Source organism: Poeciliopsis prolifica, unplaced genomic scaffold (genome assembly GCF_027474105.1).
Source record: "Poeciliopsis prolifica strain line A6 unplaced genomic scaffold, Auburn_PproV2 SCAFFOLD017, whole genome shotgun sequence".
Lineage (NCBI taxonomy): Eukaryota > Metazoa > Chordata > Actinopteri > Cyprinodontiformes > Poeciliidae > Poeciliopsis > Poeciliopsis prolifica.
The window spans coordinates 6,487,367-6,507,621 of record NW_026562392.1 but is presented as its reverse complement, the minus strand read 5'-3'; the positions used below and the strand labels follow the sequence as shown (position 1 = coordinate 6,507,621).

Sequence of the window (20,255 nt, the reverse complement as noted above, 5' to 3'; positions counted from 1 at the left end):
GTCACCTCAGTGATTTTTTTAACTTCACCTGCACAGGAAGTGCTAAAATGAACAGTGCTCATACAAAACCTGCAATATTTAAAATCCAAATGATCGGTGTACGTTGTGAAAATGTGGAGGAGAAAAGAGTTTTGCGATGGTTTTCAATTGTTATTTGAAATACTCGCAACAGCAGGTTTTGATGCACCAGTGACTTTTCTCTTTTCACCATTATATGTTTCTGTTTGCTTCTTTTTTCTTCTCTATGTTGCTATATTTTCTCTTCCCAGCTCTTCTTTTGAATGTTGTCATTTTTTTATGGTGATCCCCTACCAATCTAAATCATTTCACAAATATAAATCACACAAAGACAAATAATAAAGCAAAACCCCCGCAGGTTGACCACGGTTTGTGTTTTCTCTGCGGACCGGTTCTCTCCTCTATTCATCGGCAAATTTTGAGAAGTCAAATGGAGGTAAGGAGCAGGAATCATGGAGGTAAGGAGCAGGAATCATGGGTGTGAGTTAGAGTTGTGCAGTCTCAGCGTGATGACGGATCGCACACTGAAGCCTCCCACCAGGACCATTTGGTCTTTTTGGTGTCCCACCAGCTCTGTGAAGCAGTAGAAGTTTTGAATCAACTCACATTTCTGCTGTTTGCTAACAACACTGAGCAACAGCAAGCAGCGCACACACTTTTTTATTTTTGATTCCTTTGTTGTAGGACAATGAAGGTGTCAACACCAGTCGGCCACAGTGGCAATGGCAGATGGCAAACAACAATAGACTGATGTCATCACAGAAGCTAAAACGCCTGTGATAAGTAGCTTTCCATAACTCAAATGTTTGTCATTGTCAGCTTCAGAATTACATTTCGAACTTTGCATTTTCAACAGGTCCTTTATATTTGACTGGATGTGAAAACGTGGTTTGCTATGTGACTAAAGGAGCATTTTTTTTCTTGACACCTGGGAGAAACATGAAGCCACCAGTAACCTGATGAAATTACAAATTTCTGGCCAAGAATTTCTTTGCAAAAACTGTATGAGCTTTAATATTTTCATCTCAAAACATACTATCACCTGCTGCACATGTAAAACCCACTTCCCAAATGTTGTAATTCAAGTGTTACCAGGTGGTGCACAGGGCAAAAACCTAGATGAGATTTAAAGCACAAGAGCTTTAAAATAGGAAATTCATCCCCTAAGAGAACAAATCAACAACCTTCACTCCCCTCAAAGCCCCATAAGTTTTATTTCTGCAAAACTTTTGCTGTTGCTGTGCTTGATATTTAATTCCTGTGTTTCCCAGAGGTTGTGAGATTTGCCAACTTTAACTAATCATGTCCTTCATTTCTTTTTATAATTTGAATCGGTCCAGACTCTTTTTCTCATTAGTCACAGTAATTTTAAGTATTAAAACCTATCCAGTTTGTCTGTGGCATAGGATTTATAAAGTTAGCTAAACGTCCTCAGTCATTTTTCTGGTGATTTTTTTTTTCTCATTTTGCACCTGATAAAACTCTGGGGTCCTCTGCTTTAAATAAGTGAATACAGTTGTACCAATTCATAATTTCAACAAATAATTGAAACACACCCTTTGTGATTTAGCAAACAGAATAAGGATTTATGTGGACTAATCTGTGGTCTGCCACTTTGTACAGGTTCCAGGATCCACTGACATAAAATAAAACAGGAGATCATGTGCAGGGTGAAACATGCAGGCAGTCAAAATGTAAAAAGGGAAAACCAAAGACAAGTTTTGGGAAAGCTGGAGTCAAAAGTCAATTTTCAAGATCAGGTGGTTTTAGATGTCACCTTGATCCAACACACCTGAGTAGGTTTAGGGCTTAATTAGCAGGATTTAGTTTCGCTAGATGATATGCTGAGGAGGAAATTCATGAAGTTTGATTCAAGTCTAAAGCATGCAGGATAGAAGCCTTTAGAGACTGGAGTTCCTGGATAACCCCACATATCCAGGAACTCCTGTAGAGCTGGAAGTTCTGACAAATGGGCAATAATGAACTGATCAGACATTTTGACGGTGGACAAAAGTGTTAGACATGACACACTTTGCATGACTGCGATTGTAAGTAAAAGGGGCAATGGAAGCTTAACAAGTTCTTAAAGAGGTCAGTGGGACCACACTGGTTTGATCTCCAAACCAGCAGAAATCTGTGCAGAAGAATTAAAGAACAGCTAACACTCTGGAGACCCTCTGAGCTCCCAGAACTTTAGTTTAGGAAATCATGTTTGGAGGAGAAAGGCCCTTGTGGAAAGCACCATGTGTGAGTGTTTATGGGTTTATACTGAAAACTCTGAACCCTAAAGCAAGCCTGGGTGAGATGTGCGCTACTGTGTGAGCGCCCGTTTAATTGCATCTATTTGTCATCTCAGTGTTGTGTACCTCTTCCATGCAACAGTGGCATGTGAACAAACTCAAGTAAACCTTTACTTACTGTCGATCTACAAGTTTTCTTTCATATAAGTACATGTGCATAAGTAACATCATCTCTGCTTGGACGTGTGTGTGTGTGTGTGAGGTGTGTGTAACCTGTCGTGCTGTTTCCATCGCAACTTACTTCATTCAGGCAGCAAAACTCCTCTATTTCCTGTGAGTGGCAGACTCCCTTGGGCTGGCAATAAACCTGTCAGAGGGAAGAGATGAGACTAGAGGGAGGAAACAGGTGAAAACTACTGCTAGGCCAGACAAAATACTACCTCTGTAGTTCAAAGACTATATAATGTGGCTTTCGAGAGATTCGAAATCCGTCCTAGATGTAAAAGAGATTTCATATAAAGTAGGGGGAATGAGTGATGGGTTTGTAGCCTGCCAGATTTTTCAGTGCTGCTTTAATGGAAACTAGGCCAGGCTAAATAGAGCTATTATAAAAATAAAAAAAACACACACACACACACACACACAGAATGCATCCTGATCCGTCTGGGGATCCATCGCCAGATCCAGCTATCTCTGCTGTCTTACACACATGTTGATGCTCTTCCTCAGAGGAAAAAAAACCCACAAAACTCCACAGTCAAACTGGGTTGTTTTCCCTATTTAGAGATGCCTAATAACATCACGTAATGATTATTTCCTTCAAAAACTCAGCTTTATGTTTGGTCTCTGAACTTTCCGTCGACACAACCAACACACACGAAAACCCTGAGACACGTGTCTCACCACACGGTGTTTTTATGGCCCATAAAGAAACATTAGAACTGATGAAAGGAGCGCATTAGAAAAAGCAGCAGAAGTTAGTCCTGTTATTTCCCCAGAGAAACTTGTTTCTCAGAAAGACCTCAGCGTTGAGCGAACCAGGTCTGAACTCAGACTTTGCCGATTGAGATCCGAGAGCCTTCGTCTTATGAAATGCTTCAAATTACAGGAAACAAACTGATGCGTCCTGAGATCGAGTTTGGATCTATGTAAATCTGCATGTCAGAATTAGAGATCGCTTCAGAGCGAAGCGCAGGAAGACTGGAAGCGGCAAAGTTCAGCGAGATTATTTCCTCAGAGAAAGGAGAGTTCAAGCAGCAATAAAACCAGTGCACAGTAACTCAGAGGTGGTCCATTATGATCACGGCACAAATTCCCCACAGCTAAATAACACCACTAGTGTGGAAAGTATCTCGTGTGATCACATTTTTTGTTTTGTTTTGTTTTGCAACTTCTACATGACATTTGCCTTCAGATTGAGACGGTCTGTCGTTCTCACAGCTTCCTGCTTCGTCGCTTTGGCTTCAGACCGTCGAGGTGGCCCAGAAACTCATGACAAACCTCAACAAACCCAGGACCTTCTCCTCTTCCAACAAGGCAACTGGGCCACCGAGGAGCCCTCATTAGTTAAAAATACATTTTTAAAAAATCCCTCAGAGATCACGTCTTTACTCAAATCGAGATTTTCAGTGCTCGATCGATTCAAGCAAATTAGTTCAAGGTATGTGGCAATCCAGTTCACAGCATAAAAGTTAATAATATCAAAACATACTGTATGCATTAAATACAGTAGATTTAAAGTGTAAATTGCCACTATGTTTCATCAGGATTGCACTCACTCACTACAGTCTGTTTAGTTGGTAACACAACCCACCTGAATAGACAACCCCCCATATAGCCAGGTGAAATACAACGTCTCAGTGCAATAATTACACAAACAAAACAATACATATGGCCAAAAGCACAATTTTGCAAGCGGTGCACATGAAACGATGGTTATTAAAAACCGTCAGAAGCGACATGCGGCTGCAGATAGCACAACAGGAACACATACAACTCATTCTGGATAATTAGTCCTCTTCCTTAATAGGAACAAATTGAAGTTGGAAGTGATTCAACTCTCATGCTTCATCAGCCCAGCGGAGACGAATCTTCATTTAGCCCTCAATTAAAATAGAAGTTGTGCATGCTATGATTAGCAGACTTTAACATCTGAAGTTACCGGGCTGTGTCACAGACCCCCAGCCTCCACACAGGTTGACTCGGCCCCCAGCTTCAGCTCAGTATGACAACAGCCAGCAGTGGACAGAGGGCAGAGGGCAGAGGGCAGGCCAGGAAGGACGAAGGATGTTTCCTGTGCTTTGGTTTCTCAGGATGTTCTTGCTGTCAGTCCCTGACTTTCTGAGGTGGCAGAATAGAGTGCATGAAGAGACTTTTCCATCTGTGAGCCACAGCGAGGTTCGCTTTGTTCCAACATATCCTTTAAAAAGTTCGGTATTCCCAGCTCTTTTCTAAAGTTCCCTGTCACGTAAAATACATTATCAACCTGTATTTATTTATTTATTTTGCCAATTGGTCCTTTGCTTTTTCTTCTATGATTCATTTTAATCCCTTTGGTTTGATTTGGATTTATGTTCTACTTTCTCATCAATTCCTCCCAGGTTTATTTTATAATTATGCCTCACATAAATTCCCCCCAAAACACGCTATTTGTCGTTATAATATTTAAAAAAAATCGACCTTTTTCTCCCTTTGAAGCCCTCTTTCAAAAAAATCTCCCCATGCATATTGATCTCCATATTGACGATAAAAACCACATCAGCAAATGTACACATCATTTTCTAAAGAGCTACAAAATACGCAAAAATTTTGTCTGCCTTTTAATATTTGTTCTCATGTCAGCGACATTTTAGCTGTGAATAAGTGATGAACATAAATATGGATTGGTCTGATTGTCCTGTACTATCCCCCCTCCTCTCCTCCAACTCACTCAGTGTGTTCACTCAGCCACCAGTTTCAGCGCAGCGCGACAATAGGGGACATGATGGCTGATTGGAGCAGAGAGGAGGCCCCCGTCTACTGAAGAGGCCTCTGACCCACACAAAACAACCCCGCAATTAACTCAAGCACCGTGACTCATCACTTGGAGGAGAAACGGAGACAATAAACATGAATGTATTCAGGAAGAAGCTGTCTTCATGTCATGTGCGACGTTTTCTGGGACAGCAGTCGCGTCATCACAAGCGGTAGATCTGTGTGTGTGACCTTGTTTGGGTTTTCTCACACACACTGAGCGTTTCGTTCCAGCAGACGGAGAGTCTTGAGTGTAAGGTTTATTTATTTATTCTTGTTTGGAAGCATGTTTGGGAACGGGGGACATATGTTCATCATGATATTCATGACACATAAATAAACCATGTATTTACTTGCACTGTGTGTTAGTATTAGCGTATCAATTAGCCCTCACAGCTACTGTAACATAAAATAGATGTCAATAGATGCTTCAAACAAACAATAAGGATCCAAATTTAAACTTATGTGGATGATCTGAAAAGTAGAGGCAAGAACTCAGGAGCATGACATTTTTGCAGCGATTTTTTTTTCTGACTAAACAAATGCACATAACTTCCAGCTGCAAGTCACTGTGGTAATGTCTTAAAAATCAGAAGCACTGACCCATGCATCTATTTTTCATTGGGGAAAATGTGAATCGGGTTTCCAAGAGAATTATTTCACACATAAATACTTTGGTAATACAAAACAGCCCCGGGAGACAACGGCATGAAAAACGTCCCGACAGGACAGTGTGAACTGGAGTCAAACAAGAGATGCAAAACACAACGGGCAACAGCATCGGGGGAACCATTTGGGTCCAGCAGTGAAACCCGACTTATATTTCATCACTGCATAAGTACGCATAAAAGAAGCAACCTGAGCTAGCATCTGGAAAAATAGCTACATCCGTCAAATAGCAGGCATTTTAATCAGCATGTTTGGGCACACAAGAGTGGAGAGTCATAAAAGACTAATGAAAACATAAAAAAAAACAACAACAAAAAAACAAGAAACAGCAAATACATGTTAAAGTAAAGTTTAAGTTATATTTAAAGCTCTGGCATGGTCAAAGAAAAAAAAATCTCCCATCTCCTGAATGTTTTGGCTGCAGTGAGGACTGATGGACAGCTGAATGTCTCTAAGGCTCCATTATTATTATTATTATTATTATTATTATTATCATTATTGGAGGAAAATGCTAATTTATAGATGTGATGCAAATTATCACATTAGGATGTGTTAGTGCTTCTCATTGGCTGAAGCCATTTTCATTAGTTTTCCAAATAAAAATTAAAAAAATGCAGCAGAAAAACAGCAGCTCAAATGCTTTGTAAATGCTTTTAAATGTAAATGTTGATCTCACGTCGGTATGACTGATGTCAGAGAGAAAGCTGAGATCGTCTTGCAGTGAGGCTTTGTTGAAAGGTGAACTGAACTGTTTCATAACAAAAAGCTGCTCCACACGAAACATCAGCAGCAAAAGCTGCAAATTTACCATAGATCGTAAGAGTGGGCCAGGATTTCAGAGCAGAAATCTGTTTACAATTTCCATCAGAATTTAATTTGAAGAAATGATTCTGAGATTCTGTGCCCGTGGAGAGCCTCCGTTCATCTAACTCGCCACTTTCCTACTTTAACATACATCTTTCTTCTTCACCCAAAAATAACGGACAGGACTCGACTAACGAGGTGACAGCTTTACGTGTCTAATGAAATCCTGGGGGAGGAGGGCGGATTATTTTCTTTCAAGTCAGATGTCTGTCTGAGCGAAAGGCCAGAGGATTTAGTCACGACAAATTAGATGCAGAGACATGAAGACTGCAGTCTTTGTTGCCCAGAGAACAGAATGCGGACCTGTGCGGTGAAACAATAACTAAAAAATTTACTTCTTAAAAAGTCAAATCTATGAAAGTGCAATCTATGTCACAAATTTGAACATATTTAGTCAGGGGGTCGGTGAATTGAGTTCCAGCCTCAAGAAAGGTTTCACTGCTAAGTACAGAATATTGATTGTTTCATCAATATTCTTTGCTGTGGTTTATTTTCCATAATTTGAACTCAGTGGTAACCAACAGACCGACAGGTCATTCTCCTGATGTTGAAACCTTCTGGTTCTCCAGGGACAGAGTTATGAAGCTCCTCGCTTTGTACAGAAGTCCTGTTGTGTGAGACAGAACTTCATATATCACTTCAAATGTGTGGTTTAACAGTCCAGAGCTGCATGCACGTATGAGCTGATAAAATTCAAGCATAACCAAGACCTGCATAAGAAAGTTTTCTTCATTTTAGCCTCAGGGTCAGAATCTCTCCAGGGGATTTAAGGTTTCAGGTCCTGAACTACAAAAAGACTCAAGAATGAAATAAATGAATCTGCTTTCAGACCTCGGAGCGACCTTCACAGCAGGTAGACAGCTGGGAAGGTTTTAATGACACATCTGATTTTCAGCAAGCGTCGAATCAACAACTTAACTTGACGGTGGGTTTTGTCGCAAGTATAAAACTTGACGATTCAACTTTTTACAAGCAAGTGGCTGGGTGTTTTTCTTGATGTTTTGGGTTGCAGCTTAATAAAATGTATGAAATCTATTCAGCTTTTTTTTTTTAATAAAAGATGCTCACGAAGAGACTTTTTCCTTCCAACAGAGTTTCAGAGGATTTTCGTCAAACCAAAAAAGAACTCCAAATTTCTTCAGTTTCTTTTAAAAAACAACAACAACAGAAAAAGACAATCAAACATAAGTTTCCCCGTGGCAATGTGTGAAGTGTAGAGGTAAGTCGGCCTCCCATATATTACGGCTGTTATGTGTCTGGGGTTTAATTCCCCACCCAAACCTTTGTTGCACGTCTTCTCCCTTTCTCTTTCTTTCTAATCTAATGAGAAAAAGGCCTCTTTAGAGGATCATGTTTTCTCAATTCACCTCTAAATTTTCTAAATATTCTATCAATATTCTGGTCAAATGGAACATAAGAAACAAATTTAATATTTCTCATTCACACAAACTTGGTGTATTCTAGAAAAAATAGCTTTGACAGTAAGAGAGCTCTTGAAAGTCAGACGCATCTTGCAATATGGAATATTTGCTGCTGCTGGAGAAATTATTATTGTTTTTTTTTATGATAGGCAAAGCTAATAAAGGACTTAAATTGCTACTTTTCTAAATTCCTGCTCAGGCCTGCAGTGCTGCAGTGCTAAAGCTAGCTTTTGGATAAACAAGAATTATGATCCCATCATACTGAAAGGACGTGGATCAGCCCACAAGAACATCAAGAGAGTTTGGTGCCACATTCACCAAAACCTGGACTGGTAGCAAAGTATGCTGCATTTTGTACTAATGTCACATGCATTTACTGTGTTTGGAAGGAGAGAAACGCAGAATTGTGGCATTGTGCGGAAACATGCACGTCAACAAATGGCATAATTGAAGATTTCAAGAAATCTAGGATTAGGTCAAACACTATTTCCAACGCAAATGAAGAAATTTATTCTCAAAAAATGCAAAAGTTGTGATCATCTGGTCGAATTACCTCAATAATTTCAGGATGTTATGAATTAATAATGACACTATCATCTCATGGATCTGGGTGTCTGATCAGTTCCTACTTGTCTGTTTCAGTGTGACCAACAGGATCACACACACCTTCTCCGTGTCCATTGTTTCACCGCTGCAAAAAGGTCACACTAAAAGTTTCTCTGAATCACTTTTTGACCGTCCTCACAATAGCTTTGTCAGAACTCCTGTGGAGATTATTGGTGGGTACATGCAAACAAAGCTGCGGGTTGAAATTTGGCCTTTTTATGGAGCCATGAAGCCCGTCGTACCTGAACAATGCCTCCCACTCTTAAAAGCAAGAGTGATTTCGCTTGGAGCTGCACGATGAATCGCTTCAATTGCAGTCTATTGTAGTTCACATTAAATAGAGCTTTTTAGCTTGTCTCCACTTGAGTTGTCTGATTGTGTCAATAAACTCATTCTCTGTGTTGTTCCCTGTAACCCAGGTGAGTCAGGCGCAGCCATCACCATCAGAGCTGCCACTGCTGAAACTATCTGTCTCGGTGTTGGTGTCTGTCCGCGGTATGCCTGCACGGTTGCGTGTTCAGTGGCGTCAGTGCTGTCAGTTTCTGCGCCATCCACAGGCTCCTCCCACCTGTTCAGGCTCCTCCCATTTCCTCTGAGTCTGTATAAAGTACAGCATCCCCTCCCTCTCTCCCATATTCTCTCAGCCTGAGCTCTGGAGCAAAACTCTGCCTCTTCAGATCCTCGTCTCCTGGTTTGCCAACAACTGGAGGTAAGAAATAAACGGGGGGGGTTTTTTGTCACTCGACTTTGTGTATTTTGCAAAAAGATAAGTGCTTAAAGTTACAAACCCCTTAAAGTGGTGAAGTATTTTTAAAAGAGGGCAAGAGTTATTTTGCTTCTCTCCTCCCCCCAATTTTAATGTTTTTAGTAAATGACTATATGAAGAACTCAACGAGGTAGATCATAAATGATTATAAATATTTGAATTACAGGAAGTGAGGAGGAGTATTAATAGTCAGATGCTTATTGCTAAAAAAATAATGGTGAAAATAAATTTGCCACTTTTACATACAAAACATGATTTGAAAGTTGGTTAACGGTCAAATATATCAAACTTTCTGAATTTTTTTTGGAATTTCAGTGGAGAAAAGTTTGCTTTCACCTTGAATTTTATTTATTTTATTTAATATATACATATATTGCATTTCAGTAGTGATCTAATAAATGCTAGGGCACATAAACAAAAATAAAAAGCAGAGCTTTTCTTTGAAAGCTAAGCAGATTGTAAAATGTGCGATGCAGAGTTGTGAAAAAGGGTTTCACCCCCAGCAGATCATCATCATCAGCTCCATGAATAATGAATGAAAGACGACCAGCTGCAATCAGGATTTATATTAGCATGGAAAGAATGACTACTTACAGCACCACTGTGCCTCTTTCTATAAAATTATTGAAATGGACATTTGTTTCCTGTTCACTGTTACACGTTCAGTAACAGTGAACAGAAGTCTGCAGAGCGCAGAGCTGCAATCGCAGCCCAGATGCAAACAGAGACAGTGGGATTTTCCAATTACTGCAGATTGAAAGCCTCCAAGCTGTTGTTTTTATCTAATTGGGCTTTTCTTCTGGAAGAGTTTTCTAATACCGAACATCGTTCATCATGTCTAATGAAGATTATTCACCAGGGTGAAAAATGAGCAAAATCAGCCTCCCAAATGTAATATTGCGTTTCAGAATGATAATCTATCAGTGATATTCTGACTGGGAGGAAATATTTCATTGATGTCGTTTGTTAGTGGAAATTTTCTTAAAATAAGAAATTATAGATGAGGAAAAACAAATGTGATTCAGTCCCTCAGTGAGTTCATTTTAATATAATCTGAACCCAAAAAGCAAAACGCAGAACCAAATTAAGATGTGGAGATAATTAACATATTTCCTTTGAGATTTATTCATCGCTGACACAATCAGACTGTGTGTGTGTGTGTGTTAAATAGTAAAATGTTCCATCACTCTTTCAACCAGAGTGTATAAAATGTTTGCCGTATTTTCATCAAACCTTGATCTCTTCCCCCAGCGATGTTCTTCAGAAACTATGAAACTGTGTTTGATATTTTTAACTTAAATTGTCTGCAGGTTTCTTCCTAATAGAAGCAAAAGGTTTTGATCATTTGACTGTGTGGCGTTCATGGTCTCTTTTCTAACGTCTTTGTCTCCAGTCATGAATGTAGGTATCTATGTGTGTGTTATCCTGGCTGCTTTGTCCAGTGGCTCCCTGAGTCTGCCTCCACAGTCAGTGGTAAGACACACACACACACACACACACACACACACACACACACACACACACACACACACACACACACACACACACACACACACACACACACACACACACACATTGACACCATAAGTCACATAAAAGTTAAAGCGGTTAATATGAGAGACATTACATATGTTTACTTCCATGCTTTAAAAGTGGCCCATTTGAAGAAAATCATCATCTACTTTTTTTCCTAGTTGAATTAAATTCAAAAGGAATTTCCAAACGTCTTCCTTTCTTCTCCCAGAGAGCTGAGAGTCCGGCTCACTTAACAAACAGCCTCCATGCTCCGTCGTCCAGCCGAACACGCCAGGTCCGCTCGGCTCCAGCGCCACCATCAGACCGGTTCGCCCACTACAGCCAGCTCCGTGAGAACGCAGAGGCTCCCAACAGCCTGAGCCGGCTCCTGGCCAGACTCATCCCCAGGAAAGGTGAGTGCTCTGGGCTACGGAGGCAACAACGAGAAGCTGGGGTTATTAACGTCCTTCCCTTCAGTCATTTATCTTTCTTTCTTCGTCCAGTTATTCTTTTTCTTCCCTGCATCCGTCCGTCTGCAGTCCACCGTCGTTCACGCTGAGCCCGTGTCCCACCATCTGCCGTGTCCCACCTCCTTTCTGCCTCCTCCCCGTTTCCTCCACTGCTTGCTAACCAAACCTCCTCCCTCCATCATCTCATCCTTCGTCGCCCTGTCTCAGCTTCCCTCTTTAGGTCTGCTGAGCTCATTGCTCTTGCAGAAAGCAAAAGGGCAGAAATAGAAGCAGAACGAGTCAAAACAGGTTAAATTGCTCCTTCTCAGCGGTTCATACCATCATTAAGAGCAAAGTAGAAAATAAAGGATGTCATAAAAAACCTCAGTCTTCATCACTCAGTGTGTTTGATTTCTTGCAGGTTCTGCCTTCCAGATCAGATCCTCCCTCAGCAGCAGAGCGGCCCCCAGCCACAGGATAGAGGACAGAGATTACCTCGGCTGGATGGACTTTGGAAGACGCAGTGCAGAAGAGTATGAATACTCCCCCTGAAGCCACAGCTGGCTTTCACCACCCGGCCCCGGTCTCGGCCCCCCATCGACCCCCAGTTAAACCAGCAGAGACACGTTACAATTTATTTATTTTAGTTTTTACTAAACACACTCAAATAAGAATCCTGTATTGAGTTCAGCATAAAACCGACAAAACTTACTTAATAAATGGGAAAGTAATATATATTTTAATTCAGATAAGAGACATCGAGAAATCAGCCGTTTTCCATCTGATTACTTCATTTGCTCTTTAAAATAAATCATTTCATTAAAGAGAGAGAAGCTCCATCATGTCTTAAATCAGTTCTGCTGTTTTTTTTTCTTTTGCTTCGTGGTGTTTCCTGTGTGTTTCATTTCAACGTTTACCAAATATGGATGAAGTTGCTGTGGTATTTAGGACAGTGGAGAGTTCACATGAGTTCCACACAGAATAAAAGCATAATTGCATAAAACCGCTCAAAATGGTGCTGGGTCACACAGGAGTATGGGTATTTACTGATGAAGTTATTTAAATGTCAGCTCAATTTTGCTTAACACGTTTGTGAAAAGTTGTCCATTTCAACTGTTGCGTCAAAGTAATATTAAAATAGCTCAATTCAGCTGAAGTGCTGGAATATGTCTGGAGCATTTTACTGAATCTCTTTGGTGTCATCAAAAACAAAAAAAGCAAGAAGAAGGAGCTTAGGCGTTTTGTTTGGAGTCGTAGCGCTTTCAGCCTCAGTTTGCTTCGGCTTCACACAGATGTCCAGTGAGAACATCTTTTCATGCCCCACCATCTGCACCGGAGCGAGGCGTCACTCTGAATGACGCACAGCGGCTGAAAAGGGAACATCTCCGGTCCGCCCTCCGGAGGCCGAATCTGGGAGGACGGAGTGAAAAGACCAGAGTTTGCTTCCGAAGTTTTCAGGATGTCGGCTCTTCATCAGCAGCTTCATCATCAGCTGCATATTGTCTCTGCAGCCGATGATGAAAGTGTTTCTCTTGGGGAAGTTTCTGTAATCAACATGTTTCCACTGACTTGTTAGTGTCAAAGCTATTTATTGAAGCGTTTTCATTACAAATAAACAAACGTACCAAAGTTACCAATGAGAAAAAAAAAATCCCACCAAAAAACCCATCTCATAATACAAACAAGCATAGCCCTCACTGTCATTTAAAGACTGTGCAATACTATATATATATATATATATATATATATATATATATATATATATATATATATGTACGATATGTACGATACCAGATCAACCAGTATTAGTAGAAACCAATTATTCTTGATGGTTCACTAAAGAAAAGACGAAAAGATTTCCAAGTCTGATAAGAATGTATTTCCTGAGCCTCTCATCACACATCTGAGTTTCTCCAGTTTTAAACTGGACCTTAATCCAGTGTGTTACTGGATAAGGGATGTGGGTGGGGCAGCATTCCTCCATCTCAAATTGATCACGCGTTGCACCAGCGAAGTTCAAGAAGTCACAACTCTGTGTCCTCCAACAGTAAGCCCCACCCCTCAGAAACAACCACAAAAAGGTCAAAGCATTTCCTAAATTGTGAGGAAATTCAAATGGAGTTATTACCTACAGAATAAGTAATTGTCCAGTTTATGAAAAAAGGCATTGATGTTCTCATTAATCATGATAGAAATTGAGAGGCACCAACCTAATAGGTCCTCTTTTATCAGAGTAATAATATGCCCAGAATGACACACATCATAAATTAGTTGTCCAATAACAGTGGCTATGACTTGGAAGGGAAGAGTCATTCCTCCGTCTCAGTTTCTGCTTTCTGTTTTTATTCAATGTACGTCTTAATGGAGCTCATCCATCCTCTGACGTCAGCAAGAAATGCAGATGCAATGTTTTGTATCAAGGCTGATATCTAAGACCGCATGTAGCCAGAAACACACACATACAGTTTGTCTGTGAGCATTAAATGGTTTAAACCAGAACTTTGTAAGACAAGAGCTGAATTATGAATTAGTGTGAACACAAACTGAGCTGTCAACTCATCTTTAAACTTGTGGCTGACTCTCCCTGGGAAATACGTCACTGTTCACTACTGCACTGCTGAAAAGAGTCGATGCAGCAGATGGTTCTGTTCAAAGATAAAATAAGAGCGCCACACATCGGATTTCTTCTGTAATGTGAAATTAGAAAATGTCACCACATTGTTCAACAATGTCATTCTTTTAATAAAAGAATCCACCAAGCTTCAGAATGTGAACTTTAAAACTCTCAGGAATGTGGTTTATTGTGTCTGTGTTCCTTTAGTGGTGTTGCTTTTTCAGGAACCGCATGAGGGCGCCATGGAGCACCTGGGTGGACACCTGCGGGTGTCCTTGGGAACACCTGCCTTCCCTCAGGATCATCAGCAGGTGGGACAAGAAGAGCTGGCTGAACGATCTCAGATACCTGATTGTTAGCTCCGGCCGGTCCCAATACTCTGGACTATAAGCCCCAACATGAAGTGCAAACTCAATCGAAATGAACTGAAGGATTCAAGTGTCAGGTTACAATGCAGCAATGTGAGAATTGGGACAGTGCAACAACTTTGACGTCAAAAATGGCGGATCAGTCACTATTGAGGCATTTCTACTTTTAAAAAACACAATTGCAACAAGAAATGTTTTTTAAATTCACAGTAGAAGTATTGTTGCTTTTCAAAATCACTGCAGGAGCTATTTAGGTGAACAAATGTGTTTTGTTATGACTTGTTGAATACAGAGCAAACTAGTATTTGTAAATATAAAATAGAGTGAAATGACAATTATCTCAATACCTTATGTTTTAAAACTGATTTTTTTTGACATACAGATTCCTCTGTGAACATTGCCATGTTTCCATCTTTTTATTGAAAATATCACATGCAGCAATGAATTTTGGGTAACATACTTGCTGAAGTCCACCTGGATACAAGTGTGGAAATGGGACCAAAAAGGGCGGGGCTTAAGACAGATGCGGAGAGTTTTGGGACGCGGTCGAATCCTTCATCATGAACGCACATTTGAAGGACACAAGGACCGATTCAACTCTGTCTCGTCTCAGTTTCAGATCTCAGTTGATCTTTTATTTTTTCTCGTCTCCTGAAAGCGTCGATTCACGTGGGTCAGAGAGCGAAACACCATCATGACAGAACACCAGACACTTGGGCTCTCTTCAGAGCAACAGTCTTTCACTCAAACCCATGATGCTGTCAGAAACCTCATCAATCAACAAAACACAACCATTCAAAACGTACCAACACTTCTCCTCCTGGTCCAGCAGATGTCCCCGTTGCTCCTTTCGGATCCCCTCCCTGCTGTGAGGTCAACTGAGAGCTTTAGTGATGAAGCAGGTCACAGTGGGGGGATCCTACTGTACGCTAACATTTCTTATTTACTCTGACTTTTGGCGGGTACGACTTTAATGTCCCGCTTTGCCAAACACCTACATTTTGTCTGCGCATTTCGGGAACTTGTTAAGGAGTTTAAGATGACTTTTGGCCAAGAATCAGATCGCACTCGCCTCTCTCATGGACTGTGGAAATTAAAGTAGGCCCATTAGTCTCCCACAAACAGTTAGTTTATATTGCGTTGTTGATTAATGTACATACAATCAGAAAATGAAAATCAATCACTTAATAAACACACTGGCTCTCTATTGAAGACCCTGGCCACCAGAGTGACACAAAATGGCAGGAAGTGGCATTCAATGGCAACTTTCCAGGCATCTCGTAATTATGAGATAAGGTGCCTGTGTTTTTCTGTGGTGAATGCAGTGCACTTCTGCACATCCCTAATGAGATCTGCTGTCAAATTCTTTTTTTTCCTAGTTGCACTTTAAGGTCACACTATAGAGGATGTAACAACTTTGTGGTCGTCCGAGTTTGGTTACGAGTTATGCAGATTGCATGGAATTGTTTGTGAGTTGATTCCAAGAAATGTAGGCAGAAAGTGGCAGAGTGGATTGAAACAGAATAACAGACTGTATCCAAACTGATAAGGCTGATTCTAGGAAACTAACTTAGACATCAAGATGTTCCACAGGACTTTTCTCTCTCCATAGGTTGATATAAATAAGGCTGGTTATTTGTTCTTCCATTACAGTTTTTTTCTGTCTCGCTCCAGTTTGGTTTTCAGAGATGTTGAGATCAAGTTATGTAAGGGCTATACATCTCATGGTGTGCTGATTATATTGTAAACAAAATCATTTAATTCTGTATGTTCAGATTTTTTTTAATGTATTGGTCAACTCTCAGTAAGTTAGTTTCTGTGCTTTCCACAGGCTCCTCCCACAAACACAGGCTCCTCCCACTGAGTCTGTATATTACGTGCCATACTCTCCCTCGCATTCTCTCAACCTCAGCATTGAAGCAAAACTCCGCATCATCTGATCCTCTTCTAGTTTACCAACAACTGCAGGTAAGAAATTCACATCATTCATGCATTTAGTCATTTAACTGTTTGTTTTTGTGAAAAGAAGATCTACTTAAAACTCTTGGTGTAAAGTTCTAAAAAAGACGCCTAAAGTCAGTTTGTTTTCTCCCCTAGGTTTTAAAGTCTTTATTAAACAATTAAAGGGGAAATATTATGTGCTTTCCTGGCACATAGCACCATTTTATAGCAATTTGTTTTTTAAATTGTGTTTTCAGGAAGTCATCACAACATGGGTCCTCTACTAACCTTTAACAAAGTTGGTGTGCTGTGGTGGTGCAGGGGTTACGCGGCTGTCACAAGTTCGATTCCTGGCCTGGCGACCTTTGCTGCATGTCTTCCCCATCTCTCATTACCAAATTTCCTGGCAATTAACTATCACATAAAGGCCACTAGAGCCAATAAAACCTTTAACAAAGATTTTAACCAGCATCGAACTGAGAAGTAGCTCGTTCCACCAGGTGTTTGCTAATTGCTGCTGGCTAGTCTGAAGGAACTGCTCTGTGAGCTTCGAAGCTTGAAAGAAGAAACTCCAAGGAGGGATGGTGCCTTGTAGGCGGAGCTAGGTCCACCCAGGTGTTTTACACAGCTGAATGGTTACCACAGGAAATTACAAGATTTCTCAAACATGCAAAAAAGAAATCAAAGCAACAGTTCAGGTAAGTTTTTTAATGAAGGAATGACATTAACAAGTCAGCAGCACCTGAGAAGGGGAGGAGCTCACAGACAGACAACAAGACACCTGCAACCCAGCCCATAAACACCCAGGGCCGTAACACTACTAACAGCACCACTGTGCCTCTTTTTATAAAATTATTGAAATGGACATTTGTTTCCTGTTCACTGTTACACGTTCAGTAACAGTGAACAGAAGTCTGCAGAGCGCGGAGCTGCAATCGCAGCCCAGATGCAAACAGAGACAGTGGGATTTTCCAATTACTGCAAATTGAAAGCCTCCAAGCAGTTGGTGTTGTTTTTATCTAATTGAGTTTTCTAATACCGAACATCGTTCATCGCGTCTAATGAAGATTACTCACCAGGGTGAAAAATGAGCAAAATCAGCCTCCCAAATGTAATATTGCATTTCAGAATATAATCTATCAGTGATATTCTGACTGGGAGGAAATATTTCATTGATGTCGTTTGTTAGTGGAAATTTTCTTAAAAGAGGAAATTATAGATGAGGAAAAACAAATGTGATTCAGTCCCTCAGTGAGATCATTTTAATATAATCTGAACCCAAAAAGCAAAACGCAGAACCAAATTAAGATGTGGAGATAATTAACATATTTCCTTTGAGATTTATTCATCGCTGACACAATCAGAGTGTGTGTGTGTGTGTGTGTGTGTGTGTGTGGTGTGTGTGTGTGTGCGCGTGGGGGTGTGTGTGTGTGTGTGTGTTAAACAGTAAAATGTTCCATCACTCTTTCAACCAGAGTGTATAAAATGTTTGCCGTATTTTCATCAAACCTTGATCTCTTCCCCCAGCGATGTTCTTCAGAAACTATAAAACTGTGTTTGATATTTTTTAACTTAAATTGTCTGCAGGTTTCTTCCTAATAGAAGCAAAAGGTTTTGATCATTTAACTGTGTGGCGTTCATGGTCTCTTTTCTATTGTCTTTGTCTCCAGTCATGAATGTAGGTATCTATGTGTGTGTTATCCTGGCTGCTTTGTCCAGTGGCTCCCTGAGTCTGCCTCCACAGTCAGTGGTAAGACACACACACACACATTGACACCATAAGTCACAAAAAGGGAGATTTTTTAATTTTTTGTTGTTTTTTGTCATAGAGTACTTCAACACACTAACTATACAGGCCGACAAGAAAGAATGACATGAAAATCAGCATCAAGTTGAATTCAATTCCAAAGGATTTTCCATACGTCTTCCTTTCTTCTCCCAGAGAGCTGAGAATACGCCTCACTTGAACAGCCTCCATGCTCCGCCGCCCAGCCAGAGGCGCCAGGTCCGCTTGGCTCTAGAGCCACAGTCAGTCCTGCACCGCTACCATGGCCCCGTCTATCCCCTCAACAGCCGTTTACATGCTCCACAACATCAAACAAAACAGTCGTTCCTGGACAGACTCGTTCGCAGGCAAAGTGAGTTCTCTGGGTTTTGGAGGCAACAACGAGAAGCTGGGGTTATTAACATCTTTCCCTTCAGCCATTTATCTTTCTCTCATCGTCCGGTTATTCTTTTCCATCAGCATTCCACTGTCGTTCACGCTGAGCCCGTGTCCCACCTCCTTCCTGCCTCCTTCTCGTCTCCTCCACTTCTTTCTTACCAAACCTCCTCCCCTGCATCCTCTCCTCCCTCATCTCCACTTCCCTCTTTAGGTCTGCTGAGCTCACTGCTCTTGCAGAAAGTTTAAGGACAGAAATGAAAACATCATCAGCAATGTAGAAGATACAGGATGAATCCTCCTCACTCAATGTGTTTGATCTCTTCCAGTCCTTCCTCCCTTGGTCTTCTGGACCATGACTCAGCACTTCCCCCGCAAGAAAAAGAATTAGACGGCTGGATGGAGAAAGTTATGCAGAGAAAGATGGCCTCTTCTCCGCCGACCCTGTCACAGCACCACATTGTGATTTTCAGTTTTTACAACAAACTTGATGTAGAATATTGTACTGAGCTTAGCATCAATCGACAACCTGCTGAATGAATCAGATAATGACAGATATAAAAAATGGAAAGCAGCGTTTTTCCCCAATTAAATCATTTCATTAAAGGCAGAAGCTCCATCATGTTTTACATCAGTAGAGCTCTTTGAGGAGTCATCTAGTCAAATACAGATCAAGTGCTACTACTGAGGACAGTGCATGGTTTGTATGATTTCCACACATAAAGGACAATTGTATCAAACTGCTGAAAATATTAAAATATCTCCTCTTCAAAAGTTGGAATTTTTCTGGAGCATTTTATTGAATGTCTGGATCTCTCACCGTTTTTGGTGTGAAAAAAAGCAGCCGGGGCATTTCGTTTGGAGTCGCAATACGTTCAGTTCACAGCACACAACCTGTTTGCTTTAACTTCACACAGATGTCCAGAAATCGCTTATCCATGTCCAGAGGTGGATCAACCGGGGTCTCATCGGATGGTAGATGCTACTACGTGCCACTATTTGGCAACAGTGCTGCAATATTCAGCAGATTAAAGCTCATAGCGATTAAAAAAAAATCTTAAAAATGAATAAATGGGAATGCGTTCGCTGACAGGTCACTATTTGGCAAGGAAGTCATGTTAATTGGCAATGGCTATGCAATTTAAAGAAATAATCGCAAATACGTTTGTCAACAATGTGTTTGTGGCAACAACATCTCAATATTTAGCAATAGTGTCTTGCGTCTGACTAAATAGCATCACACTATTCAGTAACAGCATCGCAGTATTCTGCAAAGCGTCACAATATGAAAACATAAATAATCATCAATGGCGTCATGATTAGCAACAGCCTCTCACCATTTAGCAAAAGCTTCACACTATTCAGTAGTAGGCAGTCGGGTCACAAAATGGTCTGGTGTACTTAAGATGGTGTCATGAGGAAAGAACGTTACAATACAGTATTCATATTTTCATGTGCAATATGGGAAAGACACAAGAACACGTCATTCAACTAAAAAGGACATCACTTGATGTTTATCGGAAAATAATTTTCTCAGAGAACTTCAGAGTGCGATCGTGAGTCCACCAAGGTTTCATAACGCTCATTTTACAAAAGGAGTCCCAGTCGTGC

General features: G+C 40.7%; 1 protein-coding gene across 1 annotated transcript; it reads left to right on the top strand.

Annotated features, from left to right (window-relative positions):
• The first annotated feature begins 9,477 nt into the window (after positions 1–9,477).
• Positions 9,478–12,414, top strand: LOC129367418 (cholecystokinin-like). Its single transcript, XM_055041808.1, has 4 exons — positions 9,478–9,539; positions 10,990–11,069; positions 11,341–11,524; positions 11,982–12,414. The coding sequence occupies exons 2-4, from the start codon at positions 10,992–10,994 to the stop codon at positions 12,110–12,112; spliced, it is 393 nt and encodes a 130-aa protein (XP_054897783.1). The 5' UTR covers positions 9,478–9,539; positions 10,990–10,991; the 3' UTR covers positions 12,113–12,414.
• The last annotated feature ends 7,841 nt before the right edge of the window (positions 12,415–20,255 follow it).